This window comes from Eubalaena glacialis, chromosome 3, assembly GCF_028564815.1.
Source record: "Eubalaena glacialis isolate mEubGla1 chromosome 3, mEubGla1.1.hap2.+ XY, whole genome shotgun sequence".
Taxonomy (NCBI): domain Eukaryota; kingdom Metazoa; phylum Chordata; class Mammalia; order Artiodactyla; family Balaenidae; genus Eubalaena; species Eubalaena glacialis.
Window position 1 is genome coordinate 87,326,293 of NC_083718.1, and position 26,737 is coordinate 87,353,029.

The 26,737-nt window shown below is 38.6% G+C and overlaps 2 protein-coding genes across 4 annotated transcripts in view; one reads left to right on the plus strand and one right to left on the minus strand.

Annotated features, from left to right (window-relative positions):
- Positions 1-13,600, plus strand: part of PDZK1 (PDZ domain containing 1) — a 32,289-nt gene extending 18,689 nt beyond the window's left edge. For both annotated transcript variants that reach the window (XM_061183591.1, XM_061183593.1), the window contains exons 3-9: positions 34-280; positions 2,044-2,180; positions 3,440-3,635; positions 5,947-6,143; positions 10,520-10,744; positions 11,424-11,714; positions 13,116-13,600. In XM_061183591.1, coding sequence (XP_061039574.1) covers positions 34-280; positions 2,044-2,180; positions 3,440-3,635; positions 5,947-6,143; positions 10,520-10,744; positions 11,424-11,714; positions 13,116-13,169 — 1,347 coding nt within the window. In that variant the 3' untranslated portion in view covers positions 13,170-13,600. The remainder of the gene's footprint in view (positions 1-33; positions 281-2,043; positions 2,181-3,439; positions 3,636-5,946; positions 6,144-10,519; positions 10,745-11,423; positions 11,715-13,115) is intronic.
- Positions 13,601-14,197: 597 nt separating this feature from the next.
- Positions 14,198-26,737, minus strand: part of GPR89A (G protein-coupled receptor 89A) — a 44,404-nt gene continuing 31,864 nt past the window's right edge. For both annotated transcript variants that reach the window (XM_061186077.1, XM_061186076.1), the window contains 6 exons: positions 25,660-25,748; positions 24,631-24,723; positions 18,112-18,207; positions 16,363-16,452; positions 15,000-15,065; positions 14,198-14,860 (listed from right to left, as the gene is read on the minus strand). In XM_061186077.1, coding sequence (XP_061042060.1) covers positions 14,654-14,860; positions 15,000-15,065; positions 16,363-16,452; positions 18,112-18,207; positions 24,631-24,723; positions 25,660-25,748 — 641 coding nt within the window. In that variant the 3' untranslated portion in view covers positions 14,198-14,653. The remainder of the gene's footprint in view (positions 14,861-14,999; positions 15,066-16,362; positions 16,453-18,111; positions 18,208-24,630; positions 24,724-25,659; positions 25,749-26,737) is intronic.

Genomic DNA, 26,737 nt, shown 5'->3' on the forward strand with positions numbered 1-26,737 from the left:
GTTAAAGTTAATCTTTTTCTTTCTTCCTCCTAGGTTGTGGATCTGGTCAGAAAAAGTGGGAATTCAGTGACTTTACTGGTCCTGGATGGGGATTCTTATGAGAAAGCTATGAAAAAACAGGTAGATTTGAAAGAGTTGGGTCAAAGTCAGGAGTCGAGTTTGAATGATAAGAAGCTGCCCTCTGTGATGAATGGCGGAGCACAGACTTGGATGCAGCCACGGCTCTGCTACCTGGTGAAGGAGGGGAGTAGCTATGGCTTCTCTCTGAAAACTGTCCAAGGTGAGCTTGAGGGGGGGGGCAGGGACAAACAGCTTTCCAGAAGAAAGACACTGTTATCTGTTAATGACTGCTTTGACTAATTTTCAGTTGCTATGGAGATCCAACAGCAGCCTCTCTCTCCCTTTCCCTCCCTGGCCTTTCCCTTGCTTTGCACAGTTGTGCAAAGAGGGATCAGGACATTGGACAGCAGCACTGTGTGGGGGACACTGGACACTCCGGCCCCCCAGTGTTTGTCAGGCTGAGCCTTTGAGGCCAGAGGGTTAGAGGGTTGATGCTTCTTCGTGGGTAAAGACGGAGGGGAGAATGGAGAAAAAGAGGCAAGAGAAGGGAGGTTCTCCATGATAGCCACTCTTGAATTAGAATGACATCTCTTTTCATCTCTCAGAATGCCCAGGTAGTCACTTATTCAAAAAATTCTTGAGTACCTATTTATGTATCAGCCACTGTTACAGTTGCTGAGGACACTGCAAAAATCCCCACCCTCCTGTGGCATTTAAATAGTACCCTAAGCTGTGGCCAAGCTCTGAGGTGCCTTCCTGACCTCTAGCTGAGAGGTACAGTGATTTGAGAAATCCCAACCATCAGAAAGCACTAGAAGTTCTGTTTCTAGAATTTCAGAGCTGCAGGCTGACCCACGCTCAGTTGACCATGGTTTTCTAATGATTCCACTGGGATTGAGGTTGGAACCATAGCGTTGTTAGCCTTTTGGTTCCACCTCTAATGTTGCCCCTTCCCTGTTCTTTCTGGTATTGGAGAGGTACTGATAGTGGGTCATAATTTGGTAAGTGCTAAACAGCAGACCAATAGTAAACATAAAATAGTTTCCAAGGCTTATTTAACCTGTAGCAAGAGAAATAAACTAGCTATAAGAGGTATTTCTCAAGTTTGTCAGTTATTAAAGCACAGTGATGTAGGTGGTCAAGGGAAGCTTGGCATTTCTCAGAGGTTGGTTATCAGTAAAATGGTAAAAAAAAAAAAAAAAAAAGAAAAAGAAAAAGAAATTGTAATTCAGACGCTACTCATTTGGCCTTTGTGTAATGTCCATGGTGAATGGTTTAGGTTAGCTTTATGAAGAAAATTTTTTCTTCATGACAAATACATAACAAGGTAACAGGAGAAATGTTAAGTATTTAAGGAAGCAGAGTTTAAATTACTGTTATTCTTTGCAAATTGTTTATGTAGTCATTATGAAGCTACCCTTTGCCTAGGCTGATATATTAATATCTTGAAAGAATTGACAGCATTTCTTTAAGAAGCACCTAAATCATACCACCTACTAATACACAATGACTGTGTGGATACTTTCCTCTCCTCCTGTGCCTCTGCCCTCTTTAGCCTGCATCAGTGAGATTTATTCACTCCACTGGATGTGGTGGTGGGGATAGCATTAATTAAAGAGGACAGAATGGAGCAGATGCCTTCTAATTCTACAAATGCAAAGAAAGGGAGTATGACACAGTGATGCAGTGTGGGCATGATTTGGTACTTTCTGGTTCAAGAAGCCAGTGCCACCTGAGATTGCTTCTTTGCATTTAGTTGGGCTCAGAAATCCTATTCAAATCAACAAAAACCAACTGAGTAATGGCTCGGTCAAGCTTTGCGCTATGAGCTCTAATTGTCATTCTAGATCAGAAGCCAAAGTCTATTTGAGTTAGCCCTAAAATTCGAAGTTCTAATTTTGTATTATTGGGAGAAAACCCTTTGCTGTTGGACTTTCTGTGTAATGGAGTTGTGACGCTTGTTCACCTGCTACCCTCTTTCAGGTAAAAAGGGAGTGTGCATGACTGATATAAAACCTCAAGGTGTGGCTATGAAAGCAGGAGTCCTGGCTGATGATCTCTTGATAGAAGTGAATGGAGAGAATGTAGAGGATGCCACCCATGAGGAGGTGGTTGAAAAGGTATATCCCAAAGGAGTACTTTTCTTACCGTATCTTTCACTCTGCTCTCATTGGAAGTGACAGGAAGACAGGAATGGTAGCTTATGATGGGAGGACTATAATAATGGGAAGCTAACACTTTGTATTAAGAGCAAACAGACTCACTAGTGGTATAAAGTGTTAATATAGGGTTTTGGAATAAGGCCTTTGCTAGTTTCATGTTGTCTTGAAGAAAAGTGTTCTAAAGAACCATTAACTTTATCTTTTGGATCTTATTTGTAATTGATTGGAATTAATTCCAATTTAGAGGGGGGGTGGAATCCCCCTCTAAATTTATAATAAAATGAATGTTGAGCCAATGTTACTAAAATGTTTTAATACAAGCTGGAAGATAACCAGTGTGGTGATGAATATTGAGCTACACATGGGGAGTATCTGAAGACCTGTTATATCCCAAATCTCATGTCTAGCATGGTTCCATGACACATGGAAAACACTCAGAGGTTTTTTTTTTTATAAATGTATTTATTTATAAATTTAAAAAATAAATTTATTTATTTATTTATTTTTGGCTGCGTTGAGTCTTCGTTGCTGTGCGTGGGCTTTCCCTAGTTGAGGCGACTGGGGGCTACTCTTCGTTGCGGTGTGCGGTGGCTTCTCTTGTTGTGGAGCGTGGGCTCTAGGCACGCAGGCTTCAGTAGTTGTGGCACGCGGGCTCAGTAGTTGTGGCTCGTGGGCTCTAGAGCACAGGCTCAGTAGTTGTGGTGCACGGGCTTAGTTGCTCCACGGCATGTGGGATCTTCCCGGACCAGGGCTCGAACCCGTGTCCCCTGCATTGGCAGGCAGATTCCTAACCACTGCACCACCAGGGAAGTCTGTCAGAAGTTTTCCTTTGGGGTCATATGGAACCTTGAAAATTGACCAACTTTATCTTCTCTTGGTAGAAGGATCTTTCAAAGTAGACCTTTACTTTCTTTTTCAAACTCCTTTCCTAGTCTTCACCTATGTACCTTTCTGGGTACACAGCTTTCACTTGGGTTCAGTTAGCATCTGTGTGGGTGAGGTCATACTTAAGAAGGCGAAAAACAACAACTGTATGAGGGAAGATAGATATATACCAGTGAGGTGGTAGAAAACAGTATTACAGCTTAAACTCAGGCCTCACATCTCGTATTTCCTGTTGAATCTATAGACTGTGTGCCTTGATACAGAAACTTTCCTGTTTCCCAGCATCATTCTTGGAGATTGATGTTGGTCCTCACCTGTGTATGTTGTTGCAGGTGAAGAAGTCCGGAAGCCGCATCATGTTCCTGCTGGTGGACAAGGAAACTGACAAGCACCACAGTGAGCAGAAGATAAAATTCAAGAGAGAAACAGCCAGTTTGAAACTGCTACCCCACCATCCCCGGGTTGTGGAGATGAAGAAAGGAAGCAATGGCTATGGTTTCTATCTGAGGGCAGGCCCAGAACAGAAAGGTAAGGCACTAGAAGAGCAGAAAACCTGGCAGTGTAACCATCCAATTCCTCATCCCAGTCTGACTCCAGAGTTCCATTAGGCCCCCAACCCCCCATCAGATTCATGAAGGAAGTAGTAAGAAACTAGAAAGCATAGCTGGGTCAGTTTAACTCCGTGCATATGGGGGCCTGATGATGGGCATCCCTAGGTTTCCACAGCAGAATTATAAGGCAGAATTTTGGATCTGGACAGTAGTATGCTGGTAAATTGGCTCTCTGGAAAAAAAAAAAAGCCCTAATTTGTAGCATGTGTTGTTTTTTGTGGTGTAAATACTCCCACCGTGTCTGATTTCAAGCCACCAACATGCTGTCACAGAATGCAAAGTTGAGAAGTGTTTTCATGAGCTGGTGTGAGGCAGCTCCAACACACCCCTAGATCTGAGGCAGAGGTGTGGGTTGGGATCTGGGACTTGAAGAGAACCAGGAGTCTTTCTGGTTCCTTGTAATTCAATAAGGAAAGAACTAAGGTCCTCCTACAGAAGCTGAATACATTAAAAAAATGTAGGTTCAGGCCATGCGAACTGTTATTCACCCAGAAGTTGCTATTTTCTTTTCATCATATATTTATATTAATTTATGAAACATTAATTTGGTTCATATAATGTAAAAACATCCTCAGGGCCCTTGAGAATATCAAGTGAATCAGACAAGAATTCTTCAGTAAAGAAGACTCTTGTTTAGTAAAGGAGATAAGACATGTGTGTCCATAACTGAAGGTAGATGGTGAGAAGCACCTTAATACAGGGCAGGTAGAATACTGTGGCAATTCAATGCTGGAGCAAGTTTTTCTCACTAAAAATGTACTGGGAGGCCTCTTAGTAAAGGCAGCACTTGAGCTCAGGCTTCGTAGTACGAATAGAGTTTGGGCAAGTTGATGGAGTGGGGACAGGAAGGCCAGTCCATGAAGACAGGATTGTGTGAATAAAGCAGGAAAACACAGGCACAGTTTTATTGGCATCTAATGTGTAGCACAGAAAACCAAGTTAGAAAGGTTGGTTGGCGAGAAATAATGGACCTTTAGTGCGTGTTGAGGAGTTTGGACTTGTTTCTATAGTCAGTGGGGGGTTAAATGTTTTTTTGAACAGTGTGAGAGAGAAGAAAAATTAAGCCTACAGTGTCTCGGGGGCTTTACACATCTCAATTACTCCTAATAATTCTGCAAGAATTGCTGAAATTGAGGACTTGAAGAAGATAGGATAATTTCTATAAGGCCAAACAGTTAGTTGTGGTACAGCTAGGATCAAATTCATGTCTGTTTAGTTCCAAAGCCCAGGTTCATGCTGTTGCCCTGGGGAGTGACTCGGTCAGACATTGCATCAGGATGAGTCTGGAGGCAGGTCTGCATTGGAGAAGGCGAGCATTAAGACGGGGAGAGCAACTGGTAAGGTGCTGTGGCAGTTTAGGGAGAATTTCAGGTAGAGGATCTAGGGCTCGAGAAGAGGAGATGTATAAAAATATTAAGGTAGCACTGAAGGACTTGGCTGATTAGACATGGGGAGTGGATGCTGAGGAAGAATCAGTTGCTAAGTGTCAGTGCCTGGGGAGATAGTGCTCCCACTAACAGGTGACCAAGATGAGGGAGACGGGCCAAGATGATTTTTGGTTTGGATACATTACATTGGAGGAATCTATGGGATATCCAGTTGGAGATGCCAAGCAGCTAGCTGGAAAAGTGAAACTGGAGCTTGTTAAAACTGAATGAAGGACAAAAAAAAGTGTGAGAGATCTGGAGGCATCTGGTGAAGATAGTTTAAGTCACGAGAATAAGGCTAAAGACACGTCCTTGTGGCGTGCACACACAAATGCGTTCACAACTGAATTTGCCCAACTGCTACTAAAATGCCAGCATGGGTTTCCTAGGGTCTGAATTCTTTGGTTTTGTTCATCATTCTTCCCTTCCCCCTTTTTTCTTTACGGCAACTTCTACATAAGATGTACAGATACAAGTATGCACACTGACTTCCTGGGACCTTGCTGAGCATGCTATTTTGTTAAGATTGAATCCCAAACACTTTTAGTAACAACATTCTTTAAAACCCTTTCATTATTAATGGCTGGGTTTGTTCTTGGAATGAGTTCTGACCAAAGAATGAGGCTGGATAGGATGTGTGTAGACATCCTAGGGTGCCAGTGGGAAGGACAGGAGTTGTACTCAGCATGCCTTTTATATCTATTTTATAAGGGCCTTAGGTTCCAGCAGAAATCCCCCAGTTTGTTTTTTAGTGGTCTTTCTGATAATTTTATTAATTTTTTTTTTGTGGGGGGGGAGTAGGTCAAATCGTTAAGGACATAGATTCTGGAAGTCCAGCAGAGAAGGCTGGCTTGAAGAACGATGACCTGGTGGTTGCTGTCAACGGCGAGTCTGTGGAGTCCCTCGATCATGACAGTGTGGTGGAAATGATTAAAAAGGGTGGAGACCAGACTTCACTGTTGGTGGTAGACAAAGAGACGGAAAACATATATAAACTGGTAAGTAATACAAGGCCACATATTCATGAATTAAGGTTGGGTCCATTCAGTCATGCCCTCAAACTTTGGCTAAGTTACCACTTTGATCTTCATACTGGAAGGGGCATAAAATCATCATCAAGGCTGCATTGAAGCTCAAATTGGTAGAGATAAGAGAATGCCAAGTGATTGGTACATGAGTTTTAAGTCCTTAGATTCAAGATTTTGAAAGAATTTGCAAATATAACTGGAGAATTTCTCTTGGTGACCTGGGAAAAACCTATGAACAATAGCCTGGAAATAAGCAGATGTAGCCCTAACTTTCCCAAATAGGGAATAATTGGATTTTAAACTATAGACCAATACATTCTATCAATCCCGTGTAAAAGCCTAGAAAGGATTATTAAACAGTTTATAAGCCCTTAGCAAGGGACTAGAAACACAGATTCACCAAGACCAGTTGGTGTCAAACTAACCTTATTTCCTCTAATCACAACAGCTATTATCTGCACATTTTAAGGTTTTTATAACACTTTTGTCACAAGAACTGAGGTTCACTCTAGCTTAGCAGACATTTGGGGGCCTCCTAAGGCACCATTTGCCTTGCTGGGTGTTGGTCACAAAAATGAACAAAGATGAACTTGTTCTATGTGATATGCAATAATAGAAGCATCCAAAGGTGTATAAGTGATATAGAGGGAGGAATATTATGAGAGGTGGTGGTAGTACTAGCCCCCTTTTTAGATGAAAAAAATGGAACTTAGAGAGACTAAGTGATGATTGGTGAAAGTCACACAGCTTAGCAGACTGAAGCCGGTGTGTGAATGCAGGTTTTATTATGCCATAATCCCTCCCAGCACAACATTTTGATTAGATATTTCAAGACACTTGTCTTGATGACACTCTGCCCCTATCCAAAAAATGCAATTTAAGGTTACATTAATTGACACTTGGCTTCTGGAGATGGTAGTGTTACTGTACTGAGTTGGTCAGACTATACCTGAAATTACCAGTAAGTAATCTTGGGTAAGTTACCCTCCCTGTGCCTGTTTCTTTCGTTGTAAGATGGGCGTAGCTACAGTGAAGGGTGGCTATGAGTGTTAAATGAGTTAATATTTAGAGCATTCAGAATAATGCCTGGCACATATAAATGTTTGTTAAATCAACATTGTGTCCAGTTCTGAGAACCTCACTTTAAGGCCAGTGTCAAGAAAGGTAACCAGGGCAGAGGTTTCTTAAGACACTACGTGAATATTTCGCTTGAATAAGCATAGACTTTGGGGAAGAAAGAACATCTTCAAGAATTTGAAAGGCTAAATGGTAACTATGTAAGGTGATGGATGTGTTAATTTAACTTGATTGTGGTAATCATTTCACAATGTGTATGTATGTCTAGCAAATCATCATGTGTACACCTTGAATATATACAATTTTATTTGTCAATTATACTTCATTAAAGCTGGGAAAATACATGAAGCAAAAATTGACAAAATTGAAAAGAGAAATAGTTCTACAATAATAGTTGGAGACTTCAATATCCCACTCTCAATACTGGACAGAACAACCAGACAGAAGTCAGGAACTAGAGCACTTGACCAACACAAACCAGTCAGATCTAACAGACGTACACTCTATCCAACAACAGAATACACATTCTTCTCAAGTGCACAAGGGATAGTCTCCAGAATAGACAATATGTTAGGCCACAAATTAAGTCACAATAGCCAAAAGATGTAATCAACCCAAGTGTCCACTGACAGATGAATGGATTTAAAAAATGTTATATATATATCTATATACTATCTATCTATATCTATCTATCATCTATCTATCTATCTATCTATCTATCTATCTATCTATCTATCTATCTATCTATCTATCTAATGAACTTGGAAGGCTTTTACGTGCAGGAAGTAGACTTAGTTTCGAGGTGTTCTATGGGGCACAGCTTGACCAAACAGAGAAGGCAAAGGGAGCTAGCTTTTGGCTTAAGGACAACTGAAGCTGCCAGGAACAAGCTCTGCAGAGCAGGGAGCTCCCAGTTGGTGGAAAAAATCAAGCAGAAGTCAGACGGTCACTGCTATAGCTGTTGTAAAGGAAATTCTGGCATCAAGTCCTTTTCAATGCCTCCTAAACTTATGACAGCATGACTGAACTATAATTTTAATGTTTTGGTTAATATGAGAGAAATTGGACCTAAAAAGATGCTTGTTGCCATCTTCTTCTTCCCTCTTCACTACCCCCTCCACCCCAAAGTAAGTTCCATAGATGGGTAGGTGGGAGGTGGTTGGATCTTTGATATATATCAGTGAATAAAACAAACACCTAAAACAGTTCCTGGCACATACTAGACACCCAAATATTTGAGTGAAGAATGAGTAAAAACTCATAAGTGTTTAATGTTACTGTCCTCTGCCTCAAGATTAGCTGCTACTGTCAGATACAGTTGATTTGCTTGTTTGGGTAGTGACATCAGTGGTATTTTTGCATGTGATGAGTCACTTTGACAATTTTCCACATTCTATTTTATTTTTTAAATTTATTTATCTTTGGCTGCATTGGGTCTTTGTTGCTGTGCACGGGCTTTCTCTAGCTGCGGCGAATGGGGGCTACTCTTCATTGTGGTGCACAGGCTTCTCATTGCGGTGGCTTCTCTTGTTGCAGAGCACAGGCTCTAGGCACACAGGCTTCAGTAGCTGTGGCTTGCAGGCTCTAGAAGGCAGGCTCAGTAGTTGTGGCGCATGGGCTTAGTTGCTCCACGGCATGTGGGAATCTTCCCGGACCAGGGATTGAACCCATGTCCCCTGCATTGGCAGGCGGATTCTTAACCACTGTGCCACCAGGGTAGTCCCAATTTTCCACATTTTTTTTTTTATTATAAATTTATTTACTTATTTTTAGTTTTGGTTGCGTTGGGTCTTTGTTGCTGCACGTGGGCTTTCTCTAGTTGCGGCCAGCAGGGGCTACTCTTTGTTGTGGTGCATGGGCTTCTCATTGCAGTGGCTTCTCTCATTGCAGAGCACGGGCTCTAGGCACGTGGGCTTCAGTAGTCGTGGCACAAGGGCTCAGTAGTTGTGGTGCATGGGCTTAGTTGCTCCGCAGCATGTGGGATCTTCCTGGACCAGAGCTTGAACCCATGTCCCCTGCATTGGCAGGCAGATTCTTAACCACTGTGCCACCAGGGAAGCCCCCAATTTTCCACATTTTAAAGAGAAAGAAATGTGGGAAGATTTGCAAGTATATCATTGAAAGGTCTGAAGTTAGCTGAATTGGGTAACTAGCAGGTTCTGTGCTGGTGCTACTCTTGATAAGAAAGGAAGATGTGGTCTTGGGGTTAGTAAGACAGATGATACCAGGACCCCAAATCCAGTTTTATCCAGGTTGCTGAACAGTATGATTTGGGGCAGAGCACACGTACTCACCTTCAATTGCTTGATTTTCTACTCATTGCCTAACAAATGTCCTGCACGCTTGTGGGCAATAATTTAACTACTGAGCCAAGATCTTACTATACCCAAATACACCCTTTTAATTCTCTCAACTAAAACCCACTCTTCATTCTGTAACACAAACCAGTCATATGTTTCCTGTTCTCTGCCTCTTTTATATTTGAGACCATCACTGCCTTCTTCACATGGATGGTCTGGGAGTTGAGATGGATTAGAAGTATTTAAAGGTAGTGAGGAGTCTGGCTTAACAGAAGTGTCAGCTAATGGTTACAATAATAAATAGTAAAATAAATTGAGTACAGCAGATACAGGACTGGAGGGGGAGTGGGAGAAGCAAGTAGCAAATGATTGGAATTGACTTTTGTTACCATATGTGATCACATGATTGCCAACCTCCTCTACCCCCTCCCCCCAATTAATTACTGCGTGTAATTCAAATAGTGATAAAAATAATGTCTCATGTTTCACTTTCTCTAATGTGTTTAAGGAGCTCTGAAGAGTTCTGAAGACCATCTTATTGAAGGGGAAGGGCCAGGTGAACCTGCTCTGCATGAGGTACTGGGCAAGTCACTCAATGTCTATAATCTCCTAACAGGGAGATTGCCTATGGTTTGTGCAGTGACTCGCTCACTATCATGGAATCAGAATAAACTGGCAGTTCTGTTAGACTTATTTTTGGATCCTTGTACAACATTCTATACTGCTTTTATTTTATATACATTTACATTTGTTTACATGTTTACACTCATTACTCTATAACCAAGCTCAATCTTCCTTTATACCTTTTCTGTTTGGGGTAGTAGAGAAATTTTACAGCCCACAGCCAGATGTATCTGGAAGAGGAGTGGAACATGGAGGATACCTTATAAATTAAACCAGCACATTTAATAAAGTGTAACTTCTCATACTTATAATTAATGGTTTTTTTTTTCCCTTTATTTTCAAAAGGCTGGCTTTTCTCCATTACTCTACTATCAAAATCAAGAACTGCCTAATGGGTCTGTCAAGGAGGCTCCAGTTCCTACTCCTGCTCCTCTGGAGGTCTCAAGCCCAGATACTACCGAGGAAGTAGCAGATCATAAGCCTAAACTCTGCAGGCTGGTCAAAGGTGAAGATGGCTATGGCTTTCACTTAAATGCGATTCAGGGTCAGCCAGGCTCATTCGTCAAAGAGGTATGGTGATCTGGTTCCAGCAGCCCAATGAACAGTCACAATTAGGAGAGTCCCAGTTTCTCCCACTCACTGATGACTCAGTAAAAAGGTTACACTGAAGGCTTACACTGAGGGTCTCACTTGGGTTCAAATAAATGCTGTTATGGTCTTGTGCCCTTTAAGATAGGTACTAGTACATCCTAAGCTCACATCTTTCATTTCTTAAACATCATCTGTTCCACCTAATTTTCTCTATAGATACTTTCAAATCAAATACTGTAAACAGAGTGAGTTGACATGACTGTAGTGACAGTCACTAATGATTCTGGGAGTGATACTTGTTTGCTTCTGTGCATTTGGCATAATGCCCCTACCCTGCAGGGACTGACGACAGTGAGAAGACTATCTCTACAGCTCTCAAGCTGGGAACAAAGAAGGCGGACCTATGAAATCTAATGCCTTCAACCCAGAAGACATATGATATTCAACCACTGTGACACTACTCATTTGAGTATGGAAGTTGTAGCTTTCATAAGCAGAAAAGCAATAGCGCACCATTCTCAACTTCTCTACCTCAAAGAGAAATAATAACATGATTAAGAATAAATTCTCAATGTCCTCATCTCTCCTCTGACGAATAGCTAGTCTAACTTTCTGTTATCTGTGTTTGGAAGTGATAACTCAGAACCTCTGCCCACAGGTACAGAAGGGTGGCCCTGCTGACCTGGCTGGGCTAGAGGATGAGGATGTCATCATTGAAGTGAATGGAGTGAACGTACTGGATGAGCCCTATGAGAAGGTGGTGGACAGAATCCAGAGCAGTGGCAAGAATGTCATACTCTTAGTCTGTGGAAAGAAGGCCTATGATTATTTCCAGGCTAAGAAAATCCTTATCGTTTCCTCCATGGCTAATCCACTGGATGACGCCCCTGATCCCGAAGAAGGAACGCCGGAGGAATCAGAGCAAGACGCGCACACGGCAAAAGAACGAGTGAGTGGTGATACATTTCTTTTAGTGATCTAACTAACCAGAGTCTGGTAAAGTCCTTAATAAGTGCACCATGTGTCTATGTTTACCACAGATTTCCTAAAATACTAGAAAATTACAGTGTAAAGAGAACTAGCAAATTCATTTATTGTGGCAGAGAGGAGATGGTATAAGAACAGCAAACATCTTATTTTTCATAGCATGGAGTTTGATGGTAACTTATCAAAATTATAATGGGAACCACCAGAAGAAACGGAATCAGACTATTTATGTACAAATTCTGGATCTACCATTTATCAGCCTTGGGTAAATGGATTTATTCTCTGTGCCTCAGTTTCCCGACCTATAAAACAGGGATAATTTGTCAGATTGTTATCAGGATTATATTAATTAAGACTGTTAAAGTGCTTTGAGCAGTGTCTGCTTCATAATAAGCATGAAAATGAATGGTGGTGGTTAGTGACAGTATTGTTTTTAAAATAATTGGCAGATATTCAAGTTTTATTACTGGGGAAGAGTAAGCATTATTCCGTATGTATTTGGATTAGATAAATTCCTTGGTAAGTCTCAATTTCTTTTCACAGGTGAACTTGAGGTCCAAAAGTAAACTGACCTAAGTTCATAAAGAAAATGTATGGCAAAGCCAAGACTCTAAGAGTTTTATATTCTTTCTGTTACATTATTTCTATTGATTGGTAATATAAAAAGCAAATACTCATTTTTAATGAATACATGCTGTCATAGTCTGTTTGGGCTGCTAAACAAAATAGCATAGACTGATTGGCTTATAAACAACAAACATTTATTTCTCACTGTTCTCGAGGCTGGGAAGTCCAAGATCACGGCACAGACAGATTCAGTGTCTGGTGAAGGACCTCTTCCAGGTTGCAGACTGCTGACTTCTGGCCGTGCCTTCACATGGAAGAAGGGGCTGCAGAGTTCTGGGAGGCCTCTTTTATAAGGGCACTAATCTCAATCATGAGAGCTCTGCCCTCATGACCTAATCACCTCCCAAAGGCCCTACCTCCTAATAACATCACCCTGGGGAACAGGATTTCAACTTACCCATTTTAGGGAGATACAGACTTGCAGACCATAGCATACACGAGAGCCATTGACCTTGTATTCTAGATGTCTTTAAAAAATTCTGTAATAACTCTATAGGAAGTCATTATAGTACTATGCTAACTTTATAGAAAAGAAATTATATATATATGGACATTAAGAAATGTGTTCGTGTCAAACAGCAAACTGGAAACAAAGCCAAGTATAGAATTCAGGTCACCTGGCTTCTAGTGAGTGACTCTACTCCCTGATTTAAGTCATGCAACTCTAGAATAGATCATCCATCTCCTGATGTTCACACTCTTACCACTTATAGATCCTTTGTTTTCTTTTGCACAGGCCCACAGTACAACCTCTCATTCTTCTTCCAGTTCTGAAGATACAGAGATGTGATGAGAACAAGCAATAGCTTTGGCTGATAGCTGTTTCTGGGTATTTAATAGGAATCCTTTCCTAAGGAATGAGCTACCACCGGTTTACTGTCTCTGTTAGAGAAGAACTCCTCTGGAAACCAGTTTGTCATGTGTGATTGTCTTCTGTTGTCATCTGTTTTAGGGGCGGCTACTGCAGATAGCTTATTTATGGTCAACTTAGGAAAAGTTAAGGCAGGAGCCAGATGCTTTTCATTTGATTTCTTTCAAGCTTCAACTTAACTACATTTCTCTGTATGCTGTTATCTCTTCCGTGGGTTACTAGAGCACCAAAGATGATTCATAAATTTGTATATGTGAGAACTGCTAATTAAAGTATCTGAACAGATAAGCCTATTAAAATTATCCTTTGTAAGAATGTTGTTGTTGCTAAAATAAATGCCATTAAAAATGCCTTTTGAGTATGCTTAAATTTTGCCTGTTAGCTGATGTAACCTTAATAGTGCTTTTGTTTTTGGTAAACTTTTTATGCTTTAACCTTCATGTTGCCTCTAGAAACCCAAAACACAATAAAATTCAGAATAAGATCTTAGTAATAAAAAGAGACTTCCTGGTAATAAAATTCAGGATTTTCTTAAATTGCATATCTGAGTGTTCTACAAATTTTCCAACAGCTTCCTTTTACAGATGAAGAAATTGAGTCGTAGGATAGGAAAGTGACTTATTCCAGTTAACAGTTATTCATTGTTTTACCCCACAGCACGAGGGGCAGATGAAAAGAAAAAATGAGATATCATCACTGTCTTGAATTTAGAGTAATTCACTTTTAAATAATAAGTTGAAAGGAAATCAAGAAAAATGACATACTTTGAAGTCTCTCTTGGTAGACTCTAGTTCAGTTGCATACCATTCCTTCCCCAGGACAGATAACCTCTTGGTTATTTTAAGCGGACAGGGGTTGGGGAGGAAGGGTGGGATGCCAATTCATATTAGATCACACAAGCATAACTTTTTAACCAAGCTATCCTTGATAAAATGATGCTAAGTCCAAAGTGTTAACAATCTCTGATTTTAATGATAGTCAATCTCAAGGGAACGTCATAACCTTCTCCATGTGATCCTTGACTTGAACAGAATCTCGTGTTTGGCCCAGCTACCTTAGATCTCGCTTAGCCCAGAATTCCAGTGTATTTTCTCCCCTTAGTTTCTTGGCTCTGTCCAGTCCCACCACCCAGCATACTGCACCAGCCTCAAACCCAAACAGGGTGCTCTTGCCTGAGTACTAGCTTGAGTTACTTCTCTCTCTCATTTCTGTGATCATGAGTAGCTGATGCTACTCATGATCACAGTATCATCTGAGGAGGAAGGTGTGAGCTGGAGGTAGAATATGCTACCACAGCATTTTGTTTGTTTAAAAAATGTTAGGCCCCGGTCCCCTCCATTTTTCCCCTCTTATATCCAAATTCTGACACCACTGGCCTGTAGCAGTCTGTAATAGGCATGAGTTCAAGGTGCCATATGCTTCTCTGGTGCCTGTTTGTGGGCCAAATAGAGGAAGAGTATGCTGGAGAGAGCACTGACCAGGAAGATGACATCAAACCAACGGTGATAGAAGTTGAACTGTAGCTCTCCAAGGACTTCGGTGACTATGGTGCGGTACTCCAGAGGCATGCTCATTCGGATCAGCAGCACAGAGGAGACGAAGTACATGCCCTGTAAGTCAGATTAATCCAGAAGTCCCTTTGAATGTAGTGACAGACAAGTCCCAGGACATTGTTAAAATATTTAAAAGTATAGAACACATTTCTGGCATTTTACAGCTGTACACATAAAGCTAGTTCCTTAAACTTACCATTATCTGCGCTAATAGCAGGACAATGACATTGGAGGACTTACTGCTGGATATGGCATAAAAGAACTGTCAAGAAAGGGAGGAGAGATGAATTTATACAGTACTGCTAGATTCCTGTGTCAAAAACATTAAGTAGTACAGTTAACATTTAATTAAAAATGTCTCTTCCATGCCACAATCCTGTATAGAACTATTCATATGATTAAGGCTATAAATAAGATACTTAAATAGACTGCCCCAAAAGGATCCAGTTATACTTTTCCCATATGGGTAAGTTGGTGGTTTTAGGTATTATAACATGAAAGGATTCCACCTTACCAGAAACTATGTGATACATATGATTTTTTAAAAATTAATTTATTTTATTTTTTTATTTTTGGCTGCATTGGGTCTTTGTTGCTGCGTCCAGGCTTTCTCTAGTTGCGGCAGGCGGGGGCTACTCTTCGTTGCGGTGCGCGGGCTTCTCATTGCGGTGGCTTCTCTTGTTGCGGAGCACCGGCTCTAGGCACGCAGGCTTCAGTAGTGGTGGCACGTGGGCTCAGTAGTTGTGGCTCACGGGCTCTAGAGCACAGGCTCAGTAGTTGTGGCGCACGGGCTTAGTTGCTCCGTGGCATGTGGGATCTTCCCGGACCAGGGCTCAAACCCGTGTCCCCTGCATTGGCAGGCGGAGTCTCAACCACTGTGCCACCAGGGAAGCCCGATACATATGATTTTAACATCATTATAAATCATTAAAACCAATTACTCCAGGCCACTCCAAGCCCTTGAAATTGTTACTAGGCTCCTGAGCTCTTCCTAAAATTGTGCTAGATGCTTGGTGATCCCTTCTCCCCTCCCAACCTCTTCTCTCCTTTCATTCAAACAATTCTTGGATTTTGAAATCCCTACCTCTTCTACCAGAGAGGATTTACCTTCCAGCTCCATGAAGCCTTCCTATGTTGATCAGAAAATAGCTGAACATTCTGCTTCTCCTACTTCCATATCCTCCTTACAGCAACTCTCACAGTTATTCTTCTAACCTCAAATACTATCTCATTTATTCATTCCAAATACCTGCTCAGTACCTACCATGTGCCACGTTCTGTTCTAGATGCTGGTGACATATCAGTGAATGAAACAGACTGTGATCTCATTCTATGACCTTTGGTAACTAACTGTACTTATCTGATTGGTGTACGATGTAAATACATCATCATCAACTTATGTGTTAGTTTAACTTTTTCTTTTATTCTGTTGTATGTCTTTTAAATATTTGCGACTGTTGTTTAAGATCTCAGAAGGCAGAAATGTTAATTAGGTAAAATCATCTCACAGTGCCACATGTAATTAAATTAGTACTTTTAAACTCTGTGATACTACCTACCTTGGTAAGAGTGATCAGCAGTCCTCTGATAGACGTGACAATGATTATTCCAACCAGAATGAAGGAAATGTGTTGGGACCAGAACTTCACCTGTCAGCACGATAGGAAGGAAAAATATTGGTTAAATTTCTGTTCAGAGAGATGGGAAAGCTAAGAAGAAGCATTCTTATCACTTATGTAGCTGTGAGAGGGAACTTCATTAGCAAGTAAGTGGCAGCGAAAACATGTACAGGAAGACTGCAGTGGATGCCTTAACTAGCAGACTTAAAACTTAAGGACAGAAGAAAGCAAGTGCAATGAAGTGATGAAAATAACTCTAATAACCAGAAGAAACACAAAGCTAATAACACAGCTTCAAGGGAAAAGCATGAATTAAAAGGAAACTAAATAGCAGCCTGATAATTTTTAATATCTGTGAATGACAGTTCTCTGATCACCCAAAAGTATAGGAAACTTTTCTTCTTATAATAAAAGAATATGTAGACATTCTCAGCTATAGTCTAGGAAATAGCTGACCTTCATCTGAATCACATGATGATACCTTTTTCTCCTCTTGGATTGCTTCAGAGTGAGAGGCAGCTGTGATACCCTGTGCTTGATTCAGGGCTGAAAAGCATCTGAGGGGGAGCTGCATTGCTAACATCTAGGAGATGTTATTCAGAATTATGAAACGTGGAGTACGTATATAGATGAGTTATAGATGGAATACATATACATACACAGCAGCTAGCCTCAAAGCACTGATAAGGGCATTTCTAAAAACTCACCCCAGTAAAAAAATTTAAAAGAGGAAAACATATGTGAAAAAAGAGCGAAGCATACTTTACCGTATAATTTATACACTACTTGAAGGAAAGATACCATGCTTCTTCACATGAAAAAGGATACACTATTGATCTATCATCAAAAAAATGTGTGCTTTAAAAAAAAAAAAAAAAAAAGTGTGCTTTGAGCTGTTTCTCAAGGACTGGAGCTCAATTTGCTCTGGTGCATTTTCATTTTATCCAGCTACCAGGGGCATGTCCAGCTGAGACGGCTGGCTGGGGGTAGCATGCAGTCTGTGGCCAGGATCGTAGCACAGCTAAATGGCACTCATAGGGACTGAGAACATGACATTGGTCTTATTATCAAAGTGCTAATCAGCTAGAATTATTGGCTATATATATACCTGGAAAATATACTATTCTACAAATAAAGACATTAAACTTAAATTGGGACAAGAGTGTGTTTAGTAACAGTGGTATTATAAAACACGTAGAAAGATGATTAAAAAAACCTTTGTGCACAGGTGACAGTTTACATTTTTAGCTCAAAACCCACATGAATTAATTGATAGATAATTTTTAATAGCAGAAATCATTTCAGTTCTAACACGAAAACACTAATTAGTATTTAATTTTCTACCAGAGGAATCAAAGGTGAGTTATATTTGAAGATGTCATCAAGTATCACAGAGAGAAGTATTTGAATATTTGTTACGGAGAAGGTGGTGAGTGGTAGCTGCTACAGAGAAGAAGAGGAGGAACTACAGAAATAATCACTATCCATGACAATAATAATTTCCAGTCGTTACTTATGGATTTATGCCCTTTACGAATTTGCCATATGAATATGCCAAAATATAGAGAGTGAGAAGAATGAAAGCAGAAGCAAGTACCTAGAATAAGGAGTTAGAATCTAAAGAATTGTAATTTAGAGCCGATAAAATAGAAAGAAACATACAAACAAGGATTTTGATATAACTCTTACATCAAACTGGATCCCCAGATAATTCACAGTGATCTCAATGCCTCTTGTGACTGGATCAGTTTTCCCAACTCGGTCAAAAACGATATTAATGGTTGCCTGCAGAGACACAGACCTTTACATTAGAGTATCTCAATAATCACCATTTAAAAAAATGATTCAAAATAATGAATTAATCACCAAATGTACCTTACAGGTGGATATTCCTAAAAATGCAATTCTACTCTCAATCTAAATCATGTATAAGAAATCTATTTTGGCTATTCACACATAGGCAAACAAAAGTCCCTATCTACACTATCTTTCTTTTCTGTAGAGTATAAAGGGGAATAAGGCTATGACATATACAACTTAATTTAATAGGATCCAGAAAGGAAACATTTTGGTAGACGAACTCAGGGTAAGAGAATCAAGGAATTCCAGGGTCATTCCCTGTGGTTATTTTCTGACAGCTCTAATAGTAATCACTAAAACAACAAAAAGAGAGTTGTAGCTGACAAGCCAACAAAGAAGATCAAATGGAATTACGAAAAATACCCAATTAATCCAAAAGAAGGAAGAAAAAAAGGAAAAAGGGGAAAAAAGAACACATGAGATGAATAAAAACATACAGCAACATGGTTGTTTTAAACTCAACCATATCAATAATCACATTAAATATAAATGGTCTAAACCAGGGGTTGGCAGACTCTGCCACTGTCATATAACTGTAGCTACAGACAATATGTAGATAAATGGGCTTGGCTGTGTTCCAATAAAACTTTTAAAATAAAAGCAGGTGGTGGCTGGATTTGGCCTGTGGGCTACAGATGGCCGACTCCTGGTCCAAATATGACAATTAAATGGCAGAGACCATCAGATTAGATAAAAAAGCAAGTTGCGGGGCTTCCCTGGTGGTGCAGTGGTTAAGAATCCCCCTGCCAATGCAGGAGACACGGGTTCGAGCCCTGGTCCGGGAAGATCCCACATGCCATGGAGCAACTAAGCCCATGTGCCACAACTACTGAAGCCTGCGCTCTAGAGCCCATGAGCCACAACTACTGAGCCCGTGTGCCACAACTACTGAAGCCCACGTGCCTAGAGCCCGTGCTCTGCAACAAGAGAAGCCACCGCAATGAGAAGCCTGCACACTGCAACGAAGAGTAGCCCCTGGTTGCTGCAACTAGAGAAAGCCCACGTGCAGCAACGGAGACCCAACACAGCCAAAAATAAATAAATAAATAAATAATAAATAAATTAAAAAAAAGCAAGTTGCTTACAAGAAACCCACTTTATTTTTATTTTTATTTTTTTTTCAATATATCCAGGTTTTGATTTCTTTTTTTTTTTCACACACACACACTGTATTTTATTTTTACAAGAGATAAATAGACTGACACCAAGCATTGTAAATGGATGACCACAACAAAAGCAACAATGATTGCAATTACCAAACACGAAACACACTCATGCTATGTCATAATATTGACATTCAGTCCAGTAATCCTCCACTGTAACAGCTCCTTTACTTTGCAGTGAAAATTGATTTGTATATTCTTTGCCTCTGAGTCCTTGAAGAAACCCACTTTAAATATAAAGATACAAATAGGTTAAAAGTAAAAGTATGGAAAAAGATATATTATGTTAACGCTAATCAAAAGAAAGCTGGAATGTCTATATTAATATCAGACAAAGTAGATTTCATAGTAAAAAATAAAGGGTCATTTCATAAGAATAAAAGAATCATTTCAACAAGGGGCACATAATGACCCTACATGACATACATGAAGCAAAAAAATGATAGAATTTAAAAAAAGGCAAATCCACAACAATAGGGGGAAATTTCAACACCCCTCTCTCAGTAATTAAGTAGTCAGAAAATCAGTAAGAGTACAGAAAACTTTAACAATACTATCAACCAACTTGACCTAATTGACACTTGCAAGCCATTCCACTCAACAGGAGTAGAATACACATTCTATTCAAGTGTACATAGAACATCAACCATGGTTAACCATATTCTGGGTCAGAAAACAAGTCTCAATAAATTTAAAAAGATTCAAAGTATATTCGCGGATCACATGAAATTAAATTAGAAAGCAATTACAGAAAGATATTCAGATGATCCCCAAATATTTTATGACATACTTCTAACCCACAAGTCAAAGAAGAAATCAAAAAGGAAATCAGAAAGTATTTTGAACTGAATGAAAATAAAAATAAACATATCAAAAAAGTTGCATTTTGTGAGATGCAACTAAAATAGTGCTTAGCAAGAAATTTATAGCATTAAGACACCTATATTAAAAAAAAGGTTTCAAACCAATGATCTTAGCTTCCACTTTAAGAAATTAGAAAAAGAAGACCCCCAAAAAGCAGAAGAGAAATAATAGTGGAAACCAGAAAAACAACAGAGAAAAATCAATTAACCCAGATGCTGGTTCTTTGGAAAGTTCAATAAGATTGATAAACTTCTATCAAGACTGATCAGAAAAAAAGAGAAAAGACACACATTATCAATATCAAGAATTAGAGAGATATCAATTCACATCCACTAAAATTATTATAATTAAAAAAGATAGATAATAAGTGTTGGAGAGGATGTGGAGAAATTGCAACCATCACACATTGCTGGCAGGAATGTAAATTGGTACAGATGCTTTGGAAAACAGCCTGGTAGTTTGGCAGTTTATTAGAAGGTTAAACATATAGTTAGCATATAACCCAGCAATTCTACCCCTACAGGTATATACCTAAGAGAAATGAAACAACTGTCCACATAGAAACTTATACATGAATGCTCACAATAGCATTATTTACAGTGGCCAAAAAGTGGAAACAACTCAAATGTCCATCAACTGATGAGTGGATAATTTAAATTAATGTGGTATATCCATATAACGAAATATTACTCAGTCATAAAAAGGAATGAAGTAGTGATAGAGGCTACAACATAGGTGAACATTGAAAACATTATGTGAAGAAGCCAATCACAAAAGACCACATCGTATGATTCCATTTACATGAAATGTCCAGAATAGGGAAATTTATAGAGACAGAAAGTATCAATAGATTAGTGGCTGCCTGCGGCTGGGGGAGAAATAGGGAATGACTGCTAGTGAGTATGGGATTTCTTTTTGGGGTGATAAAAATTGATTGTGTTGATGGTTACACACTTTGTGAATATTACAAACCACTGAATTGTACACTAAATGGGTGAATTGTATTGCATGTGAATTATATCTCAATAAAGCTGTTACATAAAAAGAGAATGAGAGGTGACATCATTACAGATTTTATAAATATTAAAAGGATAATAAGAGAATATTATGAACAATCTTATGCCAATAAATTTGACAACTTCAATAAAAATGGATAAATTCTTTGTAAGACACAAGTACAAAAGTTCACTGAAGAAGAAACAGATAACCCTGAATAAACTTTATAAATATTAAAGAAATTATATTTGTAGCTAAAAAATCTCTCTGCAAAGAAAACTCCAGGTCTAGATGGCTGATGAAATCCACCAAACATTTAAGAAAGAAATAATAACAATTCCACGCAAACTCTTCTGCTAATTAGAAGAGAAAGAAATACTTCTCAACTTATTCTCTAAGGTTAGACACCTAAACCAAAGACATTAACAAGAAAACTACATTCTGGTATTCCTCAGAAACATAGATGCAAAAATTCTTAACAAAATTTTAATAAATTAAATCTAACAAAATATAAAAAGGATAATACATCATGGTCAAGTAAAGTTTACTGCAGGAATGCAAGGTCAGTTTAATATTCAAAAATTAATGTAATTCACTATCTTAGCAGACTAAAAAAGAAAAACCATATGATCATCTCAATAGATGCAGAAAAGCATCTGATAAAATCAAACATGCTTTCATGATTAAAAACACTCAAGAAACTATGAATAAAAGAAAATTCCTCAGCCTGATAAAGGGCACCTAGGAAAAACCGACAGCTAACATCATACTTAATGGTGTAAGACTGGATGCTTTCCCCCTAAGATCAGGAACAAGATCAGGATGACTGCTCTATTTAACTCTGTAACTGGAGGCATTGGTCAGTGCAGTAAGGCTGGGGGAGGAGGAGAAGAAGAAAGGTAGGATGGAATTGTTTATGTAGAAAAATCCTATGAAATTTATAAAAATCTTCTAGAAATAATAAGGGAGTTTAGCAAGGTTGCAGAATATAAGATCAATATACAAGAATCAATTGTATATCTATATACTAGTAACACTTGGAAATTAAAATTATAAAAACATTTTCATTTATAATAGCATCAAAAAATTAAATACTTAAGAGATAAATCTGATGAAAGTTTTGTACACTAAAAACTATAAAACACTGTTGAGAGAAACTAAAGAAGATCTAAATAAATGAAGAATTGTACCATGCTCATGAATTGGAAAACTCATTGATCAAGACAGTGTGGTATGGGCAGAAGTAAATATATAAGATACATATAAATCTCAATAGAAAAAAAGAGAGTACAGAAACAGACCCACACGCATATGGTCAATTAGTTTTTGACAAAATTGCAAAATCACCTCAATGGAGAAAGGATACTCTTTTCAACAAATGGTGCTAGAAAAATTGGCTATCTATATGAAAAAAATGAACTTGGATTCATACTCCAATATCATATTAGAAAATTAACTCAAGATGGATCATAGACCTAAATGTAAAACCTAAAACTATAAAATTTCTAGAAGAAAACATAAGAAAAAAATCTTTGTGAAAAATCTTTAGACAAAGATTTCTTAGATACAACACTAAAAGCATAATCCATAGTAGGAAAAAAAAAGATAAATTGGACTTCATCAAAATGAAGAATTTCTGGTTTTTGAAAGATACTGCTAAGAGAATGAAAAGCCAAGCCACTCACTGGGAGAAAATATCTGAAAATCACATATTTGATAAAAGGCTTCCAGACTATATTGAAAAACTCTCAAACCCAATAAAAAGAAAACAACCTAATTAAAAAATTGGCAAAAAATTTGAATAGATACATTGCCAGAGAGGATATACAGGTGGCAAAAAGGCACATAAAAAGTTGTTCAACATCATTAGACATTAGGAAAATGCAAATTAAAATGATTCAATACCACCCTCATACCTATTAAAACATCTAAGATTAAAAAGACTGACTACACAATGTTGGTGAGGATGTGGAATAACTGAAACTCTCAAACACTGCAGGTGGGAATATAAAATGGTGCAACCTCTTTGGAAAAGTTTGGCTGTTTCTTCAAAAGTCAAACATACATCTGCCATATGATCCAGCCATTCTACACTTAAATGCTTTCTCCCAAGAGAAAAGAGAGCGTATGTCCAAATACAGACTTGTACACAAATGTTCACAGCAGCTTTATTGTAATATCCCCAAATTGAAAACAAACAAATATCAATCAGCAGGTGAACAGATAAACAAATTGTGGCACATCCATACAATGGAACACCACTCAGCAATAAAAAGGAAGAGAGAGGCATTACAAAGGGGCCTGAGGAAACTTTTGGAAGTGATGGATGGATATGTTCTCTATCTTGATTGTGGTGATGACTGTTGCACAGGTATATATATATATATATATATATATATATCAAAACTTACCAAATTGTATACTTTAAATATGTACAGTTTGTTGAATGTCAATTACATCTCAATAAAGCTGTTAAAAATGTTATGCTCTCCTAAAGGCTGCATCTCAGAAAAAGCCTTTAGTATCTTAGTTAACTGAATACACTATCTTCATTTATCCTCTCCCACTGAATGAATCAAGATTTAAAAACATCATCTGAATGGGTATTAACATCAATTTATTATAACATTAGATCTGTTAAATCCAGAATCCTCCATTCATCTACACTGATCAAAATTAACTAACAAGCTGACAAAGCTCCTCTTTGTGCAAGCACAGCCCCAGTGGGAAAGTCACCAAACTAGAACGTCAAATCAGCCTTTTCTATAATCACACTGAAATCCATTAATACCTGCAGATGAGTCACAAGTAAAGACAAATAATGCAGTACATAAAATGCACATAAAGAATAGAGCGTTAAGGGAGAGCCACAAAAGAATAAAAGCTGTAAGCACAGAAGATGAATTTATCTGTAGAAATATGTTTTAGAATTTACTTTTTGGGTTATATACAGACTATTAAAAAGGACAGGTGGTTTCTATTCTGAGCTGAAGGTAGGAATTGCGTTATATACAGTCACGTACTCATGCGTAATATGGAAAGCAGGGTGTAAAATAAGAAACTTCAATATTCACTCTTCATATATTTCATAATCTAAGAACTTATTCATGATTTCTGACAGAAGAAAAATGCAACCTCCCTCTTCTAGGTGACCCAAAAAGGAGAGGGTGAAAAAATGAGGCTCAGAGATGTGAAAGATCACATTTTCTATTGACTCAACTGGATTTGGAATTTAGTTCAATGCCTCAACCGAACCCAATTTTCTCTCTCTGCCATTACCAGGGAAAATCACCTAAATCCTGACAATTAAAAATAATATACTTACCATGAAAATTTTCCAAACACAGTAAATAGAGAAAAAGTAACCCAGAAAATTAAAATATTTCCCCTTGAAAGTTTTGGAGTATTCTATTCTCTCCTGAGGGAAAACAAACACAAAACATGGTTAGTCTCAGCAAAATTACATTTATATTCCACAAAATTCCTGCCTCTATGAATCACTGTTCAGGCTAAGAATTAAAACCACACATGATAATAATAATAATATTAAAATAACAGTAATAGTAGTAGTGGGAAAAATTTATTGAATGATTACTTTAAGCCAGAAATTAGGATAAACACCTTCCATGCATTATCTACTTTAATCTTCATAACAACTTTTATGAGATTTGTTCTCTTTAATTTTACAGATGAGAAAACAGAGGCTTAGAGAGGCTAAATAACTTGCTTAAGGTTGCAGAGCTAGTGAGTAAGGGAAGTTAGGCTCAGGTCTATCTGTCTTCAAAGCCTATGTTTACCTCTATCCTACATGGCTATTTCTGTGAAGTAATCCTCAAAAAGGATTAAAATAGTTTGAACAACCTTAACTAATAGATTTTGCATATTTAAATTACATTGCATTTTAGGTGTACAAAGGAAAGTTACTTCTTGTAGTTAGGTCCCTTCTTGATCCGGATCCTTTAAAATAGGGCTAGACCACGGCAGATTGGTGTCTTACTTCTCTTACACTATTACTAACTTGCAAGAGAATAGAAAACAGAGGAGCTACCACAGGAGTTACCCTCTTGATCCTGGATCATCAGTAGGAAGTGGTGTGTGCCACCTTCCTAGATGATTAAAAGTCTCTTCTGACTATCCCACGAATTTCTATTTTTGAGAGCGTTCCATTAAGGGTTTTGCTACTGGTAGGAGCAATGTCACAAAGACTGCAGCCATCAGTGCTTCATGGCTGATATTGAAGCTATGAGGTGCCTCTTACATGGCTTGGCCATAGAGGATGCTAAAAAGCTATTCAGTCTTGTTCTCTCTTCAATCATATTAGTAAAAACCACACTTCAGTTTCCTTGCTCTGTACCTTGGTAGCATATAGATCAGCCGTTTCCAGAAAAAGCTGCCTGCTTAGTTCTTCCAAAGCATCCACTTCCTGTTGAATAAGAGTAAGATCTGGCACAAAATGGGCATCAAGGTTTAAATCACATAGAAGTTTCAAGGAATAGCAATGAAGGAAGCATATGCTTTTGGTTTCTTCTACAGTGGGTCCTAGGAACTGCCCATATTTTCAATTTCCTGCTTATAGCCAGCAGTACTACTTTAGAACAATTTTTCCAACCTCAGACACAGGTGTATAAAAGCTTTTCCATCAAGAGCATCCCCACCAACCACCTACCACTCAGTTTCTCACTAGCTCAAGTGGCTCAGAGAGATGGTTCTGTTTATCTTTGCTTTATCTAGTTAGATTAAGTCAAATGTAATCTTTGGAATCTCAAAAGGTTACATAGTAAGAAAAACACCTATAATATAGCAAAGTTTTCTCCTGAAATATCTGAATAAATACAATGTTAGGGAAGGGAACTAATGTTTACTGAGTTCTGATACAGGCTGGGATTTATAGACATTACCTTCTTTAGTTCTTTACAGATATTATCTTCTATTATTTACAACAATCCCATGAGATAGGTGTTATTATCCATTTTGCAGATAAGGAAAGTAAAGCTCAGAGAGTCAAATAACTTGCTCAAAGTCACACAGCTAATAGGCATGGAAGCAAGGTCAGATCTGCCTTACTCCAAGGCCTGCTCTTTCCATTACGCTATGCCACTTTCGAAGAACTCAGTGAGGTCGTGTGATTATCCTCTCCATTTAGGAAAGGACTCCGAGATCTTAAATAATCCCGATACTTTTTTGACTTGACTTAGTGTTGCTAAGATAGCTTAAACCTAAACTTTGGTCTTTATGAATTTTTAAGTAATAAAAACAGTAAAGACAGCGCCTTCTAAAACAGAAGCATTGGCTTTAATCCAAATCCTCCCTCCTCTCTGTGAGTTTTCCACTATTACCCAAATCAGCAAATGCCCTTCAGCTCCTTCCTCAGTAGTGGCTGCTGTTGGCATGGTCCAGGCCACTGAATAACGCGGTTTAATGAGTTACACGTT